This window comes from Crocuta crocuta, unplaced genomic scaffold (assembly GCF_008692635.1).
Source record: "Crocuta crocuta isolate KB4526 unplaced genomic scaffold, BGI_CrCroc_1.0 scaffold258, whole genome shotgun sequence".
In the NCBI taxonomy this organism is placed as follows: domain Eukaryota; kingdom Metazoa; phylum Chordata; class Mammalia; order Carnivora; family Hyaenidae; genus Crocuta; species Crocuta crocuta.
This window is the reverse complement of record NW_027532842.1, coordinates 5,097,886-5,121,216: the sequence shown is the minus strand read 5'-3', so window position 1 is coordinate 5,121,216 and position 23,331 is coordinate 5,097,886. Positions and strand designations below refer to the sequence as shown.

Genomic DNA, 23,331 nt, shown 5'->3' with positions numbered 1-23,331 from the left:
GGGCCCTGTCGGAGGAACAGTGTTGGAAAGGCTTGGGGCCAGAAGCTAGTCTGTAGGAATGTCTTCCAGATCTTCAGCTTCAGTCACAGAAGAAATCTGGTAGAAGTTTCTCTGAATTTGACAAACAGCCGTAAACATTTTGGGAGATGACTGCATTTTGTTCATGAATTGTGAAGTGGAAGGAAATATTATCAAAATTTCAATGAACAATAACTTCTGAACCATTGCTGCAGGAAAGAATTATCTTTTATGAAAACTGTTAGAAAATTGTCCCGTAAGAAGTGCTCTAAGCAAATGAAATAAAAGAGGTGCAAGGGAAGAAGTGTGGTAGAATACCAGGCAGTTAATAAAATACTGTTTTCTGAAAGGTGCAATGTAGTATATCTCAGGTTTTAAGAATTAGGTTGTGATTTCCCCCCTGTCATTCTGAAGTATTGATTTTTTAAAAATTTTGTATTAAAGCTGGATTCCCCAAGTTGTACGTATATTGTATACACATTCTGTCCAGACTCCGCAAAGTCTGGATCTAGCTGTGGGTATACTAAATGAAAAGATGAGAAAACCTTTTAGGATTACTTAGGAATGAACTACAATACATTGTGTTTTTATATTCGCCCCGAGTGAATATACGAGGACCAATTATTCAACCGAAAAGCAGCTTTAAAGTTCTTCTTTAAACATTGCTTTTTCTGACCGTTTGCTTTTGAAAATTACTGAGGATCTTGATTTTTTTTTTTTTTTTTTTTTTTTTTCCCTTCAGCTCTGATGTGTGGCGCCTGTGTTTTCAGGGTAGAAAACATTGCTGTAATGCCTGGCCAGCAGGGGGCGTTGCGCCATCAGTCTAGGTATGCAGTGAGCTCTGCCTGTGAAGCCCCTAAAGGTGGTGAAGAGAATAAATATTTGATATGGCTTTCCAGAGCTCCGGGTGTGTTAGAGGAAAAGAAATCACTTTCTCTTCCTGCCTCCCACCTCCTCCCCGCCCCCCCCCATGCTTTCTCTCTTGTGTGCATGCACACGGAGTGTTGAAATGCATGTATTACAGGTTGTGCGTTGGGTAGACATGAATAGGGAAAAGCTTGCTAGACAAGATGACCCTCTGGGCTGTTGGCTCAGAAGCAGAGAAGGATGTGGTTTGATGAAAAGAAGAAAGAAAGATGTTCTAGGAATTTGGCAGGGGATTAAAAGAAGCGAGAGAACTTAAGCAAACACTCTTCACCATAAAGCAATTTCTGTTTCAGGGGGAGGAACTTTACTTACTCTCCTTTTTCCTGTGGGCTGAGTTACAGGATAAAGACTCCTGTGCTGAAAGCCAGACTGCTCTTCCCCAAGGAATGACTACATAAAAGTTTTATACTCTGAGTGTTGTACTGATGTTTGTTTCTTGTGAGATTCAAGTAGGGTAGATGAGAATTTCCTTCCTTCTGTCCATAGCCTAGGGCCGGGTTGTTGCTGGCGGAAGGAAGTGACTGTAGGGATTCATGTCACATGTGAGTGGTTCCTACATTTTGTGGTGGGAAGTAGTGTAAGAATGAATTGGGGCTTTAACCTAGTTGCGTGTTCTAATAAACAGTTTCTTATGTATGCCATTTCTAAAACTAGCTAAAAACAAAAGACCCGATGGGTCCGTTGACAGTTATGTCTGGATACTACTAACCTTTATTTAAAATACTAAGTTATTGCCTGGGTGGCTCAGTCAGTTAAGCATCCAGCTTCAGCTCAGGTCATGATCTCGTAGTTGGTGGGTTCAAGCCCCACGTCAGGCTCTGTGCTGACAGCTCAGAGCCTGGAGCCTGCATCGGATTCTGTGTCTCCCTCTCTCTTTGCCCCTCCCTTGCTCACACTCTGTCTCTCTGTCTCTCAAAAATAAACATTTAAAATATGCAGTTTTTAATAAAGCAATAGACATGAGTTGTTAAAAGTTGAAATAGGTGTGGAAGCTTACCGTGAAAATCAAGTCTCCCTCCACATCTCTTTCTGGTTCTTTTCCACCAAAGGCAACCACTTTGAACTCATTCTGCATTTAATTCTTTTGTGGTTTCCACCGTATTTCTTCTTTACATATCTTTATATATATTTATTAAGATTATATAAATATTTTTATATACAGATCTATGAATATATATGAGAGAGTGCACGTGCACGCGAGCATGTGAGCAGGAGAGGGGCAGAGGGAGAGAGCAAGAATCCCAAGCAGGCTCCATGCTCAGCCTGCAGCCTGATGCAGGGCTCAATCCCATGACCCAAGGATCACAACCTGAGCTGAAACCAAGAGCCAGACACCTCTGTTTTCACCATGTTTCCAAATAGGTTTAGAAATCATCTTTCTGAATTCTCTTGTTCATAAAGATTTAACTTCTGACTTTGGTGCCAAGTACTGACATAGTATATTATCTTTGTTTCCTAGTGTCCCTTGCTTTTTCTTCCTCACTTTCCAATACCAAAAAAATTTTTTTATTCGTTTTTCCCTTCAGATCACTACCTATTATACAACCTCTCTGTGTATTTTAAAATAAATCTCTCAGAATAATGTCTCAGTTCTGTTTTTTCCCCCCTAGAGACCTCCTTCTCAGGTAAACTGGCTGCTGTGCGGATATCTTGTAAAGTGATCATCTTAGAACTTCCTTGATGTTTTGTTGAGTTGAATTCTGTTTTTGGATTTTGTGTTAGTGTGTTGTGTTGCGTTTTATTTATTGATTAATCTTTAGTATTGTTAAGCCCATTTTGTAGTAAACGGTTTCCTAACAGAGCTTACAGGAAAGGTAAATTTGAGTGTCTAATAGTTTGACTAGGTATAGAAGTTTAATTCTCCAGCTGAATTTATGTTAAGTTCAATGTGATATTTTTTCCTTTATAAATAAGTTCTTTTTACAATCTTGTGCTTTTTATAAAAAGATAATTGATATTCTATAATTTCAGATTTCTGAATAGGTCTCTTGTTTTGGGTACTTAGTGAAGCCTTTCAATCCAAAACTTTATATCTTAGAATTTGGAGAAATTTTCTTGTGTATGTTTTAAAAAATGTTCCCTTTATCTGACTTTCATAGAGTTGTGATGGTTGGATATTGAGTCCATTAGTCACATTAGTCCTCTTAGGTCTCTAAGTTTCATCTCTTTTTTTTTTCTATCTTTTTGTTACTTATTCACTTTTATTTTTCACTTCTATGATTGGATTATTTTAGGCTGTCATACTTCTAATTCCCAATTGCTCTTTCAATCTGTTACATTTAAAAAAAGGAGCATCTTCCCCTGGTTTTAGATGACTGTATTTCCTCTTAGAACTCTGAGGATGTTAGCCTTTTAAAAAGTACTCTTGGGGAGCCCGGGCGGCTCAGTCAGTTAAGCGTCCGACTCTTGATTTCAGCTCAGGTCATCATCTCATGGTTCATGAGTTCGAGCCCCACATGGGGTTCTGTGCTGATGGCGCGGAGCCTACTGGGGATTGTCTCTTCCTCCCTCTCTGCTCCTTCCCTGCTCTTCTTTTGTCAAAACATAAACCAAGAAAAAAAGTATTCTTTTTAAAGTTTGCTGCGTTGTTTCCTCAAATCTTTTTTTTCCCTGTTTTCATTTTTGAATCTTTTTCATAATGGGAACTTCCTGCACATATCTGGTAACTTTTCAAAAAGCATAGATGACTGAGGGTGCTTTGTGAGCATGTGTCAGACAGCAAGCTCTCCTTTAGGTGAAGGACTTTGAAACGTTGAGTATGAGGAGGACTTTTTCCCTCTTCCTGTGAGGTTTGAGTGTTCGCCCAGGGCATGATCGTTGGCTCTCTGGCCATGGGTATAGGGGTCTAGCTGTGTGAAGTTTCTGTGCAGCCAGAAGGGGGCTTCCGAGAAAGGAACAGTAGTGATTTTCTTAAGCCTTTGCTTTTAGCCCTTTATGGTTTGTCTCCTGAAGTTTCTCTAGACTCTTTTTAAAAACATTTTTTAATGATATTTTTAATGTTTATTTTTGAGAGAGAGAGAAGCACAGAATGTGAGTAGGGGATGGGGCACAGAGAGAGAGAGATCGAGAGAGAGTGAGTGTGAGCAGGGGAGGGGCAGAGAGAGAGGAAGACACAGAATCCAAAGTAGGTTCCAGGCTCTGAGCTGTCAGCACAGAGCCTGATGTGGGGCTTCAACTCAGGAACCACGAGATCATGACCTGAGTTGAAGTCGGGCGCTTAAGCAACTGAGCCACCCAGATGCCCCTGAAGTTTCTCCAGACTCTTAACCCTGATCTCCTCGTTCGGCTCCTCTGAGTAGAGCATTTAACTGCTTCCCCTTTTCCCTCCCTCAAGTCCTTTTTCCATTGCTGGTGTCTCCCTTCCCGAGTCCCCACTGTTCTGTAGGCAGACACCCCTCTGTCCCTGTCCATGGGCCCCTCGGACACACTGGGGCGTGCCTGCCTCTGCCCTGCCTGGTAAGTGATGGTGTTGGTTCATTTTATGCTTATGCCACGGAATGCCCAGATACTTGGTCAGGTACTATTCTGGGTGTTTCTGTGAGGGTGATTTTAGATTTTATTAATGTTTGGATCGTACAGTAAAGCAGATTGCCCTCCCCTGTGTGTGTGGGCCTCATTCCATCAGTTGAAGGCCTCAGTTGAGCAGAAAAGGCCGCCTAAGCGAGGGGACCCCCGCCTGCCTGACCACCTTCGACCTGGGACAGCATCCTTTTCCCTGCTTTGGACTCTGGAGTGACACTTCTGGTGGTGCTGAGTGCCGGCCTTGTCATGGTCCGTCATGGTGTGAACAAGTCATTAGCTCGCTCTCCGCCTTCATCTCCATCTGGCTGGTCCTGTGTCTCTGGAGGATCCTGACGAAGGCAGTGACCTTCTTCCTAGAACGGAGTTATTACGCTCTTAAAAATGCATTGACTTCTCTTCTCGGGAAATCGCTCTCCAAGGAGAACCTGTTCTGCCGCCTCCGCGCAGGCCCATTCCCCGGGCAGCGTCGCCCTGGAGGTTTTTGGGTGCTGCAGCTCCCATTCTCGGGGGGCCCTGGGGCACGTGCGCGGCTCTCTTGCTAGAAGCAGACAGGAGTCTATTTTAGGAAAGAAGAATCTCTGCTGAGGATTCCGGTCCTCGTTTTTAGAAACGTGGCTGTAGAGTTTTACATTCCTTTCTACTAGTTTACGGTGCTCGGATGGACGGAGGCGATAAATGTGTGTCTACTAACAGCTGGGGGCCCGAGGCCAGGCCGCTTTTTGCTGGAGCCTGTGTTGTCAGAGCCCCACACCTAAAACGTTAGGTTCCTCGTGTGTCTTGTGAAATTGCGGGTAGACAGCTACTTGGGTGTACACCCTTCGTGAGAAACGGAGCGGTATCCGTAGTTGCTCCCGCATACCGGAAAGTGCAGAAAACCTAGCAGAAAGGCCTGAATCAAAAATTAAATACTTGAATAAAGGCTTGGGATGATGTGCGAGTCCCGAAAGTGCTCGCCGTACCCTCCTCGCAGCACCCGTGGCTGACAGATCTTGCTTTCTCATCCCAACCTCAATGAACTTGGTGAGCACCCCCACTGGTGAGCTCTGCGTCCTCCTCCCCGCACCTGCTGCCCGATTCCCTGTCTGTCCGCCTCGCCTGGGCACCCACGTGGACCCGGCTCACCATTGGAGTTCCCGGCCTCTGCCTGCTTGGGAAGTGACCTGGTTGGACTAGTCTTGACCTCCTCCTTGACAGAGCAGCGGCCACGGGCCCTGTGCAGGCTTTAGGCGCTTCTACTTGGATGCCTCTGTTTGAGTCCTGTCACACCTTGTTTGACTTGTAGTACGTCAGCCCCCAGGATAGCCTTAAATATCCCCTTTGATAGGGTTTATTTCCCTGGGTTTAGAAAGAACAGATTGAATTCCGAGTGAAGGGCCAAAGGTATAAATGAATGCAGCGGACTTGGAGCTGTCTTGCTGGCTCTGGGGCAGCAGTGGGATTGGGCTTCACTTGTGACTCCTGTGCTCGTTGGCTGTTAGGGCTGGTATTTTCATAATACTTGTTGTTTCTTTTTATTCAAGGTAGAGTCTCCTTGAAAATGGTCTTTTTTTTTGCTTTGCTTTGAATGAACGTCTCCCAACTCCTCTTTATTTGATTTGATATCCTAAAGCTCACAGGTTTTCTTGTAAAGCAATTGAACGGAACCTCCTTGTCAGTGAGGCTACCTCTGAAGGTCGTAGCAATGAGCATCCAGTGCCTTCTTGCATCTGGAACTATTTACCTAAGAGTTACCTGGTGGAGGATTCGTCTGGCAGCATGCTTTGTGCCCGGAATGTTTCTGTCTCTGTTATCTTCTTCCCTGTCCACGTTTCCATGGAAGTATTGAAATAAATGCTCTGTATTTATTGAAAGATCCATCACATAGAATAGATTGAGAAATACGATAGGAGCAGGACACTCACGCTATTTGATAGGAATTATAGGGAGTCTGTAGTTGATGAAGCTATATGTTCAAAGGTATATTTGGAAGTCGAACGATTAGAACTCCGCTCCTTTTTCTTCCTGGATATGTATTATAAAGAATATGCTAGGGGCGCTTGGGTGGCTCAGTCAGTTCAGCATCTGACTCTTGATTTGGGCTTAGGTCATGAACTCAAGGTTGTGGGATCGAGCCCCACATTTGGCTCCGTGTTGAGCATGGAGCCTACTTAAGATTTTCTGCCTTTCTCTGTCTGTCCTCCTCACCCCCTGCTCATGCTCGCGCTCTCTCTCTAAAAAAGAACATGCTAAAAAGGTCTACATAAGCCATAATAAAGTGCTATGAAGAAGTATGTTACTAATAGCTCTGGTCCAGGCCCAGTTACTACGTTCTGGGAACAGGCTAGGAGGTAAGGCAGTATCTTCTACTTTTCCCCCAGTCTCAGAGTAAGAAACAGGAAAAGTGTTGGAAATAGATCAGTGTTTTCATATGAGCTTATTAGCCTTTATTTGTAACTGGTGGAGTTGTCATAGTTCAGGAAAAGGAAGTGAAAATTTATAGTGAAGTGGTCCTATCCCTGTTGGTCAGCAGGGATTTCTGTACTGGAGAGGATTTCCTGAATATAATTTGGGGGAGATTGGTTGGCAAAGCCTTAGGAGCCCATGCTAGATGGGAGGGCCACGGGCTTTGCTGTCCATTGGCACGTCCTTCTGGCTGTACGTGTACCTCAGGTGGATGTACTGCTCACCTTTCGAAGAGAGCAGTGTTTAGCTAGTTTCCTGGGTGTGCACTGATGTCCGTAGTCAACCCGAGTGGCAGGAGGTCTGCTGGCCTTCGCATTTAATGTCCATTTTTGCACTTATCTGTGAGATGGTTTAATACGCTGAGAAATGAATTAAGCTGTTTATGAAGACATGAAAAACCGTTGGACATTGTGTTTCCTAGTCTTACGCCTCCAATAATCCAGAGCTCCTTGCTGAGTGAAGATCTGGACCTAGAGTCCTGGGTGGAAGGGAGGGTTTCCAGAACCTGATCACCGAGCACTGGCTTAGTTCATAGTCAGCTTCTTGGGGAGAGTTATTTAAAAGGGCCTCTACTCTTTCACTCAATACTGAACACTACTGGACACTGGGTACACATAGGAAATGTATTTAGGGGCACCTGGGGGGCTCAGTGGGTTAAGCGTCTAACTCCCGGTTTCAGCTCAGGTCATGATCTTGCGGTTTGCGGGTTCGAGCCCCTCTTTGGGCTCTGTGCTGATGGTGCAGAGCCTGCTTTGCATTCTTTCTCTCTCTCTCTCTCTCTCTCTCTCTCTCTGCCCCTCCCCCCACTTACACCATCTCTGTCTTTCTCAAAATAAATAAATACTGGAAAAAAAAAGTCTTTGTCCATGCAATGCAGGGGAATAGAAACCATGATTGCTTTTGGCTGTATGTATACCTAAGGTGGATTTACTGTTCACCTTTGGAAGATGAGTGTTAAGCTAGTTTAATTTCTGGCTTTCTGGAGGCTTGTTTTAGGGGGAAGTTACACTGGTATTAATTACTCCGCTTTAGGTTTGCCTTCAGAACAGTTGTCAATTTTGCTTTTTCTCCCAGCCGGAAAATCCTAACTCGAGCGTCATGTCTGCATTTTTTGTGTGACGTTCTGGCGATGAGACTTCTCGAGGGCTTTATGATTTGTGGCAGGTGGAGCCCCAGACCCACGTTTTTGCCAGGCCATACCTGTCGGGGTTGCTGGGGTTGTCTCCCATACTTGCCAGGTGCTAAGATCCCCGGTGGGGTGTGTACCCTCACCCCAGACACATAACCGAGTTCCACCCTGCCTGAGCCACGTTTCCCCAGGGGAGGGGGTGAACAGGTTGCTGCTGCTGCCACATCTCCTCTTCTCGCAATCCAGAGACTTCTGGTTCTTGAGCAGCAAAGGCCCGTGTCTGACCGACGTGGTCTCTCTCTGTTCCTCTCCATAGGGTCCCGTCCACATTGGCCCTTCCCTGCCTCTCCCACGGAAGGAGCCACGGAGCGCTCCTTCTCCGCGCTCTGCGCTTGCTGTGCCCTGGTTCCGTGGCCCCTTCCCCGGTGTACCCACGTGGCTCCTGCTGCTTTACCTCCTTCAGGGCTTCGCACAGCCTTCACCTGCTCGGTGAAATGCTCCCTGATGATGCCACTGAGAATCGAGCCCCTTTCCCCAGACCCCACTCGTGTCCTCTGTAGCCCCCTTCCCTGGTTGATTTTCCTCCACAGTATGTACCACACCTGTCCCGTCATGTTTTGTTTTCAAGTAAATTTTTCCTCTAGAATGTAATTCCCTTGGGGCTGTGTAGTTTCGACCAGTTGGGTCCCTGCAGGGCCTGACACCATGCCTCGTATGCAGGTGGCACTCAGTATCTGTTGAAGGAAGGTAGGGTGGGTTTTGGACAAGGCCCCGGTCATTTCTCATAACCCCCAATTTCAGAAATGCTGGACTCCCATGTTTTGAGGGAATCTGAGTGAACCTCAGGAAATGGCTGTTCTCCCCTGGCCACTTCCCCCTGTTTCCCAGGCTCTATGATGGGCCAACTACCTGGGACTGCTTGTAGCCGGTGCTGGCGCTTGCTGTGAATAGCCATGACCACAGGTTGCTGATACGTGTGCCTTGGGTGGGAATCTTTGGGGGGGTGACTCATTCACCGGGGTGAACAGACTCTTCTGTTGGGAGCCTCCTTCATTGAGCCATTTCACCCTGTGCACAGTTCCCTCCCCCAGTACAGTGGTCGGTGTCTCCTACCTTTGGTAAAGTGTTCAGCTGGACTGACTTCAGATAGGAGATGTGAACAAATCTGCGTGTTCAAGGCTGGCTGCTGCTCGGGACGGTCCTCGTACCAGCACCATTGACCTCACTGGGAACTCGTTGGAAATGCGGAACCCCAGGCCCACTCTAGACCTGCTGAATCAGATGCGCATGTCATGGTTGATTTTATGTGCAACTTGACTGGGCCATGGTGTCCAGGCGTTTGGTCAAGCATTATTGTTAGATGTTTCTGTGAAGGTGTTTTTGAAGGAGCTTCACACTGAGAATTGGCAGACTCTGAATACAGATGACCCTCTACTTTGGGTGGCCTCCTCCAGTTGGCTGAAAGCCTGAACAGAACGAAGTCTGACTTTCCTGGAGAAAAAGGAATTCTGTCATCAGACAGCCATCAGACTTGAAAGAGGACATTAGGGGCGCCTGGGTGGCTCAGTCAGTTGGGTGTCTGACTTCGGCTCAGGTCCTGATCTCACATCTTGAGTTTGAGCCCCGCTTCGGGCTCTGTGCTGACAACTAGCTCAGCGCCTGGAGCCTATTTCGGATTCTGTGCCTCCCTCTCTAGTCCTCGTGGGGATGAGCACTGGGTGTTATGTGGAAACTAATTTGACAATAAACTATTCGTAAAAAAAAAAAAAAACAACGTTAAAAAAAATGTAAAAAAAAAAAAAAAAAGACATTAGATCTTCCCCTGGGTCTCCAGTCTGCTGGTCCCCCCCTGCAGACCTTGGACTTCTCAAACCTCCACAGTTGTGTGAGCCAGTTCCTTAGAATCTGTCCTTCCCTGTCTCTGTACACGTCTGTTGATTGTTTCTCTGGAGAACCTGATGAATCCGTTGTGATGAGATCCTCAGCTGATACATATGCATCTTTAAGTTTGGGAAGCACTACCCTAGACTCTTCCGGTAGAAGGGTTTTGAGGCACTGCCTTTAGCTCATCGTAGTTTTCTGTGTTTAAATCTGTATGAGGACACATCAGGGCTGTCGGTCAAGTTAATTCTTTTAATGCGATACAGTAGCCATCTCTTGGACGAATGTCAGTTCCTCTGAATTATTGATTATACTCATTCTATTTCTGTCTGAAAATGTTTTAGGCTCCCTTTTCTAGGTTGACCAGAATAAAAGTTAGTATGCTTTCCTTCCGCATCTTATCTTTGTTTTTTTCTCACATAAATGGGGGATCTCTTTCTACTCCAAACCTTTACAGCACTTCAGAGGCACATGGGTCCCCTTAAGTGCACTTAGTATTTTACCGAAGTGGGAAATGTCCACACACAGACAGGGTCAGGTGCCAGCTGTGTGAGTGTGTCTGTTTCATACAGATGGAATGTGGGCCTTATAGTCCAACTGCTTTATAAGATGCTTTCTAGCCTTAAAGTAAATGAATTTTCCTCTTTTCTTTAGGATACACGTTGTTTGCTTTATTTCTGTGGTCAGTATACCGTAAAGGAATGCATGAGGTTCTGTTTGAGTTTGTCCTGTAAATTTTAGTCTGGAGAACTTTACACCAGGAGCTATCGTGTACGTGAATTTGATATATTTTCCTTATTCTTGAATGAGCTTGATTTCAGCAAGTTTATTCTGTCTGGCAAGATTTTACAGTGACCTCTTATGCCCCAGAGGGCTACATAAATGAGTGGGGGTTCCATGCAAGCATATGTTCTAGCTAGTTCAGCGATATCCCTTCAAGTGTCAGAATCTTTAAGTTTGAATGGTCTTAGAAGTGACTTTCATATAGTCATTCATGTGTGTATTTAATGCTTCAAGCAGAAGGCAGCTAACCATGATTGTGTGTATGAGGATGACTGTACCATGTATTGTGAAACACCAGGCTGTCGTGCCACGGGGATGGTCTTCTCTAGACAGTAGCAGTAAACGGTACGTGGGGCCATTGCCTGTGTCCTCAAGTGACCTTAAGATGCTATGTGTGTTGCGTTGTCTGACTTTATTATTTTGTTGTTCCAGAATTGGTGGTTGTGGGGGCTTACAGCAGTCCACATGCCCCTAGCGTTCTGTCTGAGATCTTTGCTCTTCTGTTTTGGTGCTTCTAATTGGTTGTGTATCTCTGTGTTGTGGTGTTCAGCTGGAAAATCTTGCTGCAGTATATTTCGATTGAGTTGGCTCAAATTGAAGTACCCTATGATCCAGCAATTGCACTATTCAATATTTACCCAAAGGACACAAAAATACAGATTCAAAGGGGAATATGCACCCTGATGGTGATAGCAGCATTATCAACAATAGCCAAACTATGGAGAGAGCCTTAATGTCCATCAACTGATGAATAAAGATGTGGTGTACACACACACACACACACACACACACACACACACACACACACACTATGGACTATAACTCAGCCATTAAAAAGAACGAAATCTTGCTATTTGCGATGACGTGGATAGAGCTAGAATGTATTAATGCTAAGTGAAATAAGTCAATCAGAGAAAGACAAATATTTGACTTTACTCATGTGAAATTTAAGAAACAAAGCAGATGAACATATGGGAAGGGGGAGGATAAAGAGTAGAGAGACTCTGCATGACACAGAATAAACAGGGTTGATGGAGGCAGGTGGGCAGGAGATGAGCTAGATGGGTGACGGGTATTAGGGAGGGCACTTGTTACCATGAGCACTGGGTGTTACATAAATGATGAATCACTGAATTTTCTACTTCTGAAACCAGTATTGCACTGTATATTAACTAAAGTTGAAAGTAAAGAATTATTTAAAAAAAATTAAAAGTGTGGGCTCAGAATTAGGTCTTCAGAAGGCAAACTGGGAGTCAAGCAGGTACTTTTTATTGGTAAGCCTTGGAGTAGCCGAGAGAAATAGGGTTCAGGGGCGCCTGGGTGGCTCAGTCAGTTAAATGCCCAACTTTGGCTCAGGGTGTTATCTCACAGTCCNAAAAAAAGAAACAAAAAAAAAAAAAAAAAAAAAAAAAAAAAAAGAAATAGGGTTCATTTTGCCTCTTCAGCTTCTCAGTTTATGCCTTGGGATTGTTTCATTGTTCATTGTTTATCTGCTATGTGGTGGGAACAGATGAAGTAAGCATTCTTAGTGTTCCCAGAATCTGTTTTGGGGTTAGACTAAATACAATACAAAGCAGAACCGAGATCATATAGTGTAGTTATTAACACCATCCTGTGAGCTTGGAGGAAGAGTCTGATTTACCGAATTTAGTGGAAGATAGATGTTTGCGAGGGTAAGGTGGGAAGGGCAGTTGAGTTCTGGAGAGACCATGTGGATGAGAGAGGGTATCCCAGGTGGAGAAAAAATGTGAGCATCTACAGATTTAACGCAGCATTTATCGAGCTTCTATATATATATAATATATAAATATATAATATAAATATTATATATATATAAAATATATAAGTAAATATATATAATATATAATAATAAATAATATAAATATATAAACATATATATATAAATATATAAATAATATATATATATATCGATGGGGCAAAGGACCTAAATAGACATTATTCCGAAGAAGATAGACGGACAGCCAATAGGCACATGAAAAGATACTAAGCATCACTGGTCATTAGAGAAAGAGAAACTAAAACCATAAGGACCTATCACATTATACCTGTTTGGATAGCCATCATCAAAAGGAGGTAACAAATGCTGGCATGGATGTGGAGATATAAACTGGTGCAGCCACTATGGGAAGCAGTATGGAGTTTCCTCAAAAAATTAAATAGAACTACCCTGTGACCCAGCAGTTCAACTTTTGAGAATACATGCAAGGGAAATGAAAATGCTAACCTAGAAAGATACCCCCACCTCCATGTTCATAGCAGCACTGTTTACAATAGCCAAGATCTGGAAACATCCTAAGTGTCCGTTGGTGGATGAAGAGGTTGTGGTATATACATAAAGTGGAATATTACTCAGCCACAGAAAACGAGGGAATCCTACCGTTTGAGATATGGATAGACCTTGAAGCCATGTGAAGTAAGTGAAATAAGTAAGAAAAAAGGACATACTATATGATCTCACACGTGGAATCTAAAGAAACAAAACCCTAACTCCTAGAAAGAGATGAAACCTGTAAGTGCCTGGAAGGTGGGAGGAAGGAAATCAGATGAGGTGGCCGAAAGGTACAGACTTCCAGTTACGAGATAAATAGTCACCAGGAATGTAATGTACGACATGACGACAGTCGCTATCACTGCTGTATGGTATGTGTGAAAGTCAAGGTTTGCTTGTGCCCATGTGAGAAGAGGGTTATTAGCTGAACCTGTTTTGATAACCATTTCAAAATCTATGTAACTCAGAATATCATCCTGTGCACCATGAGTTATACAGTGATGTAGGTCAATGATTTCTTAATAAAACTGGAAAAAAATTTCCAAACAAGCAGGAGCTAGAGGTTGCCAAAAAAAGGAGGTGATAGGAATGGAGTTTATTCAGGTGTGGTTGACCAAAAAACAAAACAAAACAAAAAATCCCATCTGTGGTGGGTATCCAGAGAGATGCCTGGTACCCAGGGCATACTTTATGGAGTTAACTTGTTACTTTGAGTCAATGGCTTTATATGAAGAACTATCATGCATCACAAATCATGGAGTGATTCTACCTCGCTTGTGTGAATTACTCAAGGTATTTCTAGCTATTTCAGCGTTCATGTCTTCTGTATTTGAAACCTCTTTCTGTTTCGTGATCCTTGAAATATTCCTTTAATAAATACTCTTGATGTGCTTACTATAGCTCCCAGAAGGTGGACAAGTTTCCCTGCTTACACTGTGCGGATAGGAAATATTTCTAAATTTGAAAACCTTTGTTTTCAGGTTAGAAGGTCTTCTTGGCAGGTGTGTCCTTTTACAAAATTTTGTAAAGGGCCAGCACGGCAATTTCTTGTCCTGAAGCTGGAAATATTTTTAAAACCACTTGTAAAATTCTGGAATCTTCCACTTTCTTGCCCTTTAGAATTGACATTTGTAACCAACAGTAGCACCTTTCTTTGTACTTTCAGCACGGCCAAGTACAGTGTGCTGACGTTTCTACCTCGATTCTTGTATGAGCAGATTAGAAGAGCTGCTAATGCCTTCTTCCTCTTCATTGCCTTATTACAGGTAACGTTTTTTACAAAGTTATTTAAAATTCATAATGCTCATTACATGCAAAGTGAAATTTTGCTAAAAGGTCACTTAACTGAAAAAGTGTCATGATACTTGAATGTAATTTGTCCCCTTATCCAATCATCGTTTCGGTGAACAAACGTGATCTTTGCATAAAAGGAGATTTACTTAGATACTGCTGTGAGGATAGTGGCAGTTACTAAAAGAGACCTTGAGAAATGGCCCTAGGGTAATACTTTTTATCCCCTTTCAACACACAGCAATGTCGGATAAATTTCTTAAAATACGTAAAACATGTACATAGGTTTTAAGGTAAGGTAATCATTTTTGTTTAACAAGTAGAACAGCACTTTAGAGAGGATTTTCATCTGAAAATGTTAATTTTGTCAACTTTCCTCTTTTGGTCTCTTGTCTTACAGCAAATTCCAGATGTATCTCCAACCGGAAGATATACCACCCTGGTGCCATTGATCATTATTTTAACAATTGCAGGCATCAAAGAGATTGTAGAAGATTTTGTAAGTTTTTGCTTTCACGTAGTAAAAACATCGTGTAAGTTACCTGTCTCATGGCTTCCCTGTTGCTTTGGGTTTTTTGTTGAAGACAGGAAACTGGTCGATAGTTTTAACTAGCCTGTCAAGGCCCATGATGTTTTTGGGGAGGGGGCGTGGACACAGGGTGTCTTAAATACCTGTGCAGTGACACCAAAGTCGTTCGAACTGTATTTTCTGATGTTAGCTCTGGGGTCCCTCTTTGATTTTTATCACTGATGTTCCTTATGTCCTTCTTTAGGGGTAGTGAAAGGGTTGCAGTGCTGCCTACTGTTGCAGCATTGGGCTGGCTGTGGCCGAGGTAATGCAGGGCTTTTCTCCCTCCTCCTCCTCATAATCTCCGTGCATTTCCAAGTTCATGGACTACAGCTGTATTCGTGCTTTCTCCCCTTCTCTCTCCACCTGTGGTCTTGTCTGCATCATCTTTCTCTTCTCCAGTCCTCACTCCCTCCACCCCTTTCTCTCCCTCTCTCTCTCCTTTTCTTTTTCTCTTCCTCTCTTTCTCTCTCTCTCTCCCCCTCTCCCCTCCCCCCCCACTGTGTCTGTGACTTTCTTTCTCTCTCTCTCTCTCACACACACACACTCACACATGCATGTACGTTTTTCTGGGACTACCAATAAAATGAATTCAGATGTTGGGTTTATCATCCTGAATAATGTTTTAGATGAACCCAAAACAAACCAGGAGTGAGAAGGTTCATACTTCAGAGTGCTCGTTCCTTGCTGGAGCCAAAATGTCCTGGTTTACACAGGAGCAGAGCGCACCCACATTGGCTACATTTGTCCACTGAATTGAGTGAGCGCTGCCCGGTCACAAACCGCTGAGCTGAATTTTACAGCTTTAGCATTGCTGCCAGTCAGTTTCCTTGTGTCCTGTTTCTTTCCTGATCAATTGTTTGTGGTTTCAATTATTCATTTGGAACTTTTGAATCTAAGAACTCTTTTCTTTCTTTTAACAGAAGCGGCATAAGGCAGACAATGCAGTTAACAAAAAGAAAACGATAGGTAAGACACCAGGCTGAATCACTTTTTCCACTGGAAAACCTAAGACCGGCATTTAAGGCATTTTAAATACGTAGCTAATGGTCTTGAGATAAGTTGAGGGGAAACGATCTATAAAACATTTTATTTATTTTTTGTTTGTTTATTTTTGAGAGAGAGAGACAGCATGAGCAGGGGAGGGGTAGAGAGACAGGGAGACACAGAATCGAAAGCAGGCTCCAGGCTCTTAGCTGTCAGCACAGAGCCTGATGCGGGGCTTGAACCCACAAACTGTGAGATCATGACCGGAGCCGAAGTCTGACCCTCAACTCACTGAGCCACCCAGGTGCCCCTTATATAAAACATTTTAAAGAGCAAAATTACAAACCAGCCCAACAAAATGTGAGTCCTGGCTATTAAGATTTGAACAGAATTTGTGTATTTTAGAAATGGTGGTAGTTTTCAAGAGCTAGACATATTTTGTGTTTGTAAAAAGTCAAAGAATTCACATCCTTGGTTTATAATTGCTTCCTACCTCTCTCTCTTTTTTACTGTATTGATTTCTAGAACGTGAGATCTGTGGTGTGTGTGTGTGTGTGTGTGTGTTTAAATCTCGTAACAACAGGGTGATATTTTTCTTCTGGTGTAAACCGGACTAGATTTAACTTCTATGCATACATCTATATTTACGTGTACGCATTAACCTATGGGACCCGGAGTTGGGGTCCATTTTGCCGAGTGGTGTGGTATACCTTTATGTCTAAAGATGTGATATGTTGGAAGTAATAGTGGAATTTTAAAAGAAGCCTTTTAGATTTTGGAAAGCTGGTTTTACTTTGACTCTCACCAATACTAATTGAAACATCGTTTTTTCTTTTTCAGTGTTAAGAAATGGTATGTGGCATACCATTATGTGGAAAGAGGTAAAAACAAATTTTATTTATTTGGGATTCCAGCTTTTTTAATTTTTCCCATTTTACACAAAACCAAGTAGAAGAAATAATACAAGATTAAAACTGCAAAAGTAGCTAATTGGTAGAACACATAGACACAAAATACAGACAGCAAGACAGGCTTATCTATAATGAGAAACACCTGTAAAAATTAAGGTAGTTTGTAGTTTTCATGTGAAACATTAAAAAATCAAAACTATGCTACAGGGGGTGCCATTGTTTACAGTAATATTGAAGGGGAGAAAACCACACTTATTTAGGGACAGATATACCACAGGTCCGGGTTTTACAGCATCAGTGCAATAAATTCACAAAACTATTACAGCTGGTTAATCAGAGGTTAAGAACTGTTCCCAGTGTCACATTTCCGGCCCTTAGAGGCTCATTCTTACAGTTTTCAATTATTCTAAATTTCTAGCTACTGAGAAGGGAGAATGCTCCTAGGACACTTTCCAGGGAGTTACAAAATCCCTGTAGACCAGAGGCCACCTATCGTCGCAAATAGTCTGCTCTCCCAACAGCCTCTGCATTCTTCACAGAAATATCTAGGAAAAAAGTCAGATGCTGGCATAGTCTCTACTTCATATCCACATCTAAGGGGACCAAAGCAGCCAGCAACTACCTTCAAATGAGAATCTCGAGGCTTACCTTCAAAAGGCTTAGTCTGGTCTTGAAAAATTAGTAAGATAAGATTTATTTTCTATTGAAATGAAATCTTGACTACATACAGAAAGACTTTGGTCCTTTGTTGGCTGGTGATGGAGTGAAGGTCATAGACCTGAGTCTGAACCTGTGCTGTACTTTAGTTTCAGCTGAAAAATCTGAAATTAAAAATATGCTAAAAATCCTAAACAAACTTTTAGAAGCCTGATGTTAAAAAGCCTGTGAGGATCTACTAACTCGAAGTCTAAGAGCAAGGAGAGAAGAGCTCTAGGCCTATCTCACTCCCCATTTGGGAGGAAGAATCAGTGTTTGTTACAAATTGCTAAGTTTCGCACAAGGCAGTGCGAGGAATGAATCTTAATTGGTCTCTGCATCAGAAGTGGTCAAGTTGGTCTGTCTATTCCTGGAGCAGACAGGTGAAGCAGACAGCAGAACCAGCCCCCTATAAGCCACAGACCACTACCTCGTATGTAGCTAAAGCAGAGATCAACTGGAACAATCATCCAAAGTCACCGTTAAGCACTAAAAGGTGAAACTCACCACTATATACTTTGAAAGGAAGTTGCTTAAAAGCAAGAATTCAATTAACCTGGGTGAGAAAAATCAAAACCAGTCCTACTCACGAAGGAATTACCCATATAAGGCCAACTGATGAGAATGTATCCAGCTACACTTCACATCAGGACCCTGTGCATAAAGCCTTACTTGGCAAGTCTGAATATCTACTAACGGCAGAAGGCGGGAGAGCAAAGAGCTACTTCTGTAACATTGTAGAATCCAGACCGCGTAACAGAAACTGTTCCCAAGGACAACGTATATGCCATTCATTACACGGAATAAAGCAGATGCATTATTCATTTTTACTTATTTTTTTTGAGAAGCTTATTTATCTCCCTTTTGGCCATTCCAATGTACATCAAAATAATTCCGTGCTGGTTTAGTCTAGGAAGCAACAGTAAGAAAGTCACTATCAGGCAGGTGAGCAGCAGGCTGTGGACTTGCCGTCCCACCCAGGCAACCGCAGCAGGGGAAACGATCATGGTCACGAAGTACATTTTAGGCTTTTCTTCCTGTAGCGTAAAGAAGCGTTTCCGCCAGCTCACTGCTCTGCGTCGAGTTTTTACTAGATTGCTACGGATTTCATGGGATCTTTGCTGTTGCTTAGTGATCCATTGATTGGAGCCCAAAATTCTAGGAGCCAGAATGGGAACAAGGTAGTCAGCCAGGCACAGAAACATAACAGAACAGGAAACCCCAGGTAGAACGGATGGATCTAGATAGTAGATAGTCAGAAACACCAGCGAAACCACACCCATGATGGCACGGGGAACCAGGCTCCTTCCCGTCTGAGGACTTCATCAGCCAATCAGCTCACTTCTCCCCATCCTTGAAGCTGCTCTTCCGGACTTGCAGTGTCTGCGACCAGCAGGTTGGTGCTGCGATTGTCTTCCTCTGCCTTGTCCCTGAGGCGCTGCCTTACCGAGCACAGGCCGCTCTCCGAACGAGCTTTCCACAGAGCGCTCCAGGGCCACCCAGGCACCCAAAGGAATTTTAAAGATCCACCAGGAAGTACCGGCTTGGGGACTTACAATCAATTGCTAGTATTGATTGCGCTAGATCAAGTTCAGGTTAAGCCATCGGTCTCTCGAATAGGAGATCGACATGGTGCAGTGTCCCACCAGGTTTGCTCCAGGTTGACTCGGTTCCCTGCGTCTTCTGGAAAGTACCCACTGTGTCCGTCCACAGTTGTGAAATTCGTTGTTCCTCATGGGCATTTCTACAATACCAGGGCATTCTCTAGTTTCTAACTCCAATCCAGGGAACCATCTCTGTTCCCCTAACCGAAAGCCAGGGTGTTGAAGATTTCCTAGCTTTGGAGACTGTCACTTCTGACATCAGACCCTGTCACGTCAGTCCTGAAGTTGGGTGTGGCATGACCAGCTGTCACTGCCCTTCACTTGAAAAAAACCTTCACGGTTTGCCTCCGTGTCCCTGGGAACGCGAGGCTGGGAGGGTTTGGGGATAGGGAGGGCTTTTGGGTCATTTATAGCGATGAATAGAAAGCATAGAGGAAATAGGCCGTACCATCTGTGTATCTTGTACCTGGTAAGTGAGCCTCTGTTTTACCTGGGCCATCTTAGAGGTCATAAGATGTTTTTGGGGCATGCCTCTCTGGACTTCAGGATTTGAAGCAGATTGACATGATTTCAAAAGGAAACTGCTTTGTAGAAGGTGAAATGTAATGGTTCGTCCTGCTAACCATTTAATAAGCTGCGTTTAAAAATGCCTCTAGGATTTTTAATGTTGCAAAATGCCTGTGACCTAGCGCCCGCAGCCCTCAGTTTGATTTTTTAAATTTTGTTATGAGATCACTACTAAATCCCTTTATGGTATTTTGTGATAACACCTTAACCTTGGTAAAAATCTCGAAGTCCTGTATTGCAAATACTGATTGACTTCCCTCTTATTTGGAAGTCTGTGATTCTTGGTCAGGTGGTTGGAAATTCTGGACTTGACAGGGGTTAGGTGCGCTCGCAGTGCTGTGGGGGTTCAAGGATTTCCATTGCACTTAGGCACGGCCTCTGTTTCTCTAAGGTTCTCATTGCCAATCCCCCTCCCCAGAAAGGGATGAACAGTGGCTGGGGTGAAGGGTGATTTGGATTTGGTATGTTTGCACTACTTGAAGCAGTTGAGAATGGAGAGATGATCTCTGAATTCTGGGTCCAGGAGTGGATGGCCTCACTGACTCCTAAAGCTCATTACTGTTTCCCATACACATTTGAAGTTAAAAAACAAAACAAAACAAAAGCCCAAACCAAATACCTGTTACGTGCTTTGGCACATATATTTTTTATTTTGTTTAAGATACTTTTGCTTGTTGATTTTAAAAAAGTTTTAATGTTTATTTCTGAGAGAGAAAGACAGCATGAGCAGGGGAGGGTCAGAGAGAGGAGACACAGAATCTGAAGCAGGCTCCACGCTCTGAGCTAGCTGACGGCACAGAGCCCGACGCGGGGCTCGAACCCATGAGCCTTGAGATCATGACCAGAGTTGAAGTTGGATGCCCAACCGATTGAGCCCCCCAGGCGCCCCTACTTTTGCTTGTTTAAATGGACCTCAGAGCATGCACCAGAGATCATGTTAGGCCCTGGGGATGCAAATAAGAATAAAGCATGGCCCCTGGCCTTGAGAAGCTGCTTTTGCATTTGTAACAAGATCCCAGGGGAGGCTTCTGCTGCCGCGGGGCCGCTGGGGTATCGAGAGTGGCAGACAGCTGAATGGAACGCAGTGCGCATGCTGGGCGTGCTTCAGGTGCTTGCCGGACACACGGGGGGACCACTGGTCCATCAGTTCAGAGAGCAAAGGCTTCCCACACGTGATGTCCTGGTGTTCTTTTGGAGGGTGAATGAGAGGTAATGATTTTAAGAGGGAAATGCTCTTCAGGACAGAGGGAGGTGGGTGGAAGTCTGAGGGGTGTGGGCAGGAAAGGCGGGCGCATCCGCACGGTGGCTCAGAATGAGGATGAGAATATGGGAGAACACAGGTGGTCAGAGGTACCAAACACCAGAGATGTTCGGCAAGGTGGACTTGGCTGTCTTTAAGCTTCCCAGAGCAATAAAACTCGCATCTGAAGTGGAAAAGCTGGAGTCGGCAAGCCCCTGGGCTGTAGCTGAGTAGTGAGCACTCTTTGGTGCATCTCCATAGGTTTGGTGACTTGAGTGGACCTCTGAGCTTATCCTTCCAAAATAAGAAACCTGAGAAATTCTCTGGGGCTCGAGTGGGTTCAGGGACACAGAGGGGGCTCTTTCTCGCCTTAAGAATTCCCATTCTGGGTACTTTCACACGCTCAAACGCCAAATTGAAAACCATTTTCAAACACATTTCCAACTAAGTTTTTCATGCGCATGAGACTTCTTAGTACTTTGTCACTGGGATACAAATTTGCCTCCCTCCCACTGGATCAACAAAAAGTCCACTGCCTTTTTTCTTAGGAAAACGTGACCAAGTTCCCTTCTGGTTTTTAACTAATGGCTCCTTCTGAATTTTCCTATGCAATTAAACTCTTCACATAAAATGTATATTTAAAACCCCTTTCAATTTTCATAACCGTTCCTTGCCTTTGTACTGATGGTTGTTGCGATAGCTCTGTATTGTCTGTCCTTTGATACTCTCTTTATTATGAAATATGGAGTATACTTACACGCCTGCCCTTGGCCGTTAGGTTGATACACAATGGGTCTGGAACTTCACTTTTACCACCATTCCCTATATTGAGCCCGATTCCTTACTTGACATGCTTTGATAAGTGAATCAAAGCACGGGTGGGACACCTGTTTAGCAAACCCTCCTTTCTCCTCCTAGAAAGTTAAATGCAGGCACCTGCTGGGGCCATTCTCCCAGCCGGCGAGATCCTGTAACTGTCCTAAGTATTCCTTTCATAGCCATTCCAGTTGAAATCCTTAATTTCTAAGAGAACAGGAATGTGTGTTAGAATAAGAACCAGGACAGAGTGCCCATTTGGCATTTTGAATTTATTATTTGTGTGCTGAGAACAGCCTTCGTCCTGGTGCTGTCAGAGTCGCGGCCGCTCTGACTTTCACACTCCAGTGTTCATTTGGTGACGCTCCTGCTGGCAGGCACTAGCGCTTAGCACGTGCGTGTTTCAGGCCAAGTGCTCGCATATTCTTCCTGAATGGTGGTATACGCCCTCTAAGTGTTGGTCTTTCCCCATTTTTAAGTGAAGATGCCGGAGCTCAGAGAGGTGAAGAGCTTGCCTTCAAGATCTTGTGTATCTAGTGTGTCTGTGAAACTCAGATTTGAGCCTAGGTCTGCTGACTCACAAGCCCACATTCTATGTAGCTGGGTGCTTCTGTGACCTTATTTAAAGGATTTACAAACTGTCGGCCACGGTGCCCACATTTGGCAGATTAGGGCCTGTTTCCTTATCTTGGGGTCTTCTGTCTGGTGGAGTCTGTTTCCTAGAATGGTCTCTGACTTCGACTGTGACTGTTTTTTTGGCAAGTGAGGCTACACCAATCTTACCCATTTTACGTGGTATGTGTCCAGGGGACCTTTCAGATGCACTGTTCGTGGGTGAATTTAGTTTTGCCTTGTAATCAGACCACTGGCCAGTTGCATGGTTTTGAATCTTGTGTCTAACCATCATTGGCTGTGTGATGTTGATCAAGTTACGCCTCTTTGAGCCTCAACTTCCCCATTTGCAAAATGGAGAAAATCTATGTGTGTTAACTCTGTCGAGCCTTAAAATAGCCCCCTGAAGTATGTGCTATCAACCTCGTTATATACTTAGATGCGCACAGAGTTTACATGCTTGCTCAGAGTTCGGAAGGGATCGCCCGGGAGTCCGGCTGGGAGGTTTGAGCCCAGCATTCAGGCCGGCTCTGGAGCTGTGCGCTCAGCCGCCCTCCCCTACTGTGTACAGCTGTGGGATGGTTCTAGAGTTCAGGGGTGGAATTTGCAGCTGGATGTAATAATCGTGAGAAAATGAGACCTTGGTAATTGTTCTGACTCCTCTGTCTTCTTAACTCTCCCTTTCTGGTTTTTTTCCCTTTTTCATTCAGCATCCACTGCAAGAAGCCATATTCCCATTTGTATTGAAAAATTGTCCTTCTTGTCAAGGAACATAACCTGGGCTTGTGTCTTAGATTTCATGGCATAATTACATAGGAATGTTTTCTTCAAATATTTAACCACCTTAATCACTGTTTGTGCTTTCTTGTCTTTCATGCTCCTCTGTCCCTGTCCCTGGCTTTCTAGGTGGCGGTGGGAGACATTGTGAAGGTCGTCAATGGGCAGTATCTCCCAGCAGACATGGCCCTCCTCTCCTCCAGGTCAGCTGTGCTCATGGGAGCATGTTTTTGAAATAAATGTTAAGAACAGTAAAGCATTAAATGGTGAC

At 43.9% G+C, this 23,331-nt stretch overlaps 1 protein-coding gene and 1 pseudogene across 1 annotated transcript in view; one reads left to right on the top strand and one right to left on the bottom strand.

The window, feature by feature from the left end:
- Positions 1 to 13,334: 13,334 nt before the first annotated feature.
- Positions 13,335 to 23,331, top strand: part of ATP8A2 (ATPase phospholipid transporting 8A2) — a 468,564-nt gene continuing 458,567 nt past the window's right edge. The window contains exons 1-6 of the mRNA XM_077745423.1: positions 13,335 to 13,363; positions 14,158 to 14,257; positions 14,683 to 14,781; positions 15,774 to 15,819; positions 16,678 to 16,718; positions 23,190 to 23,263. Coding sequence (XP_077601549.1) covers positions 13,335 to 13,363; positions 14,158 to 14,257; positions 14,683 to 14,781; positions 15,774 to 15,819; positions 16,678 to 16,718; positions 23,190 to 23,263 — 389 coding nt within the window. The remainder of the gene's footprint in view (positions 13,364 to 14,157; positions 14,258 to 14,682; positions 14,782 to 15,773; positions 15,820 to 16,677; positions 16,719 to 23,189; positions 23,264 to 23,331) is intronic.
- LOC144216117 (ADP-ribosylation factor-like protein 6-interacting protein 1 pseudogene) lies at positions 18,272 to 20,707 on the bottom strand (annotated as a pseudogene).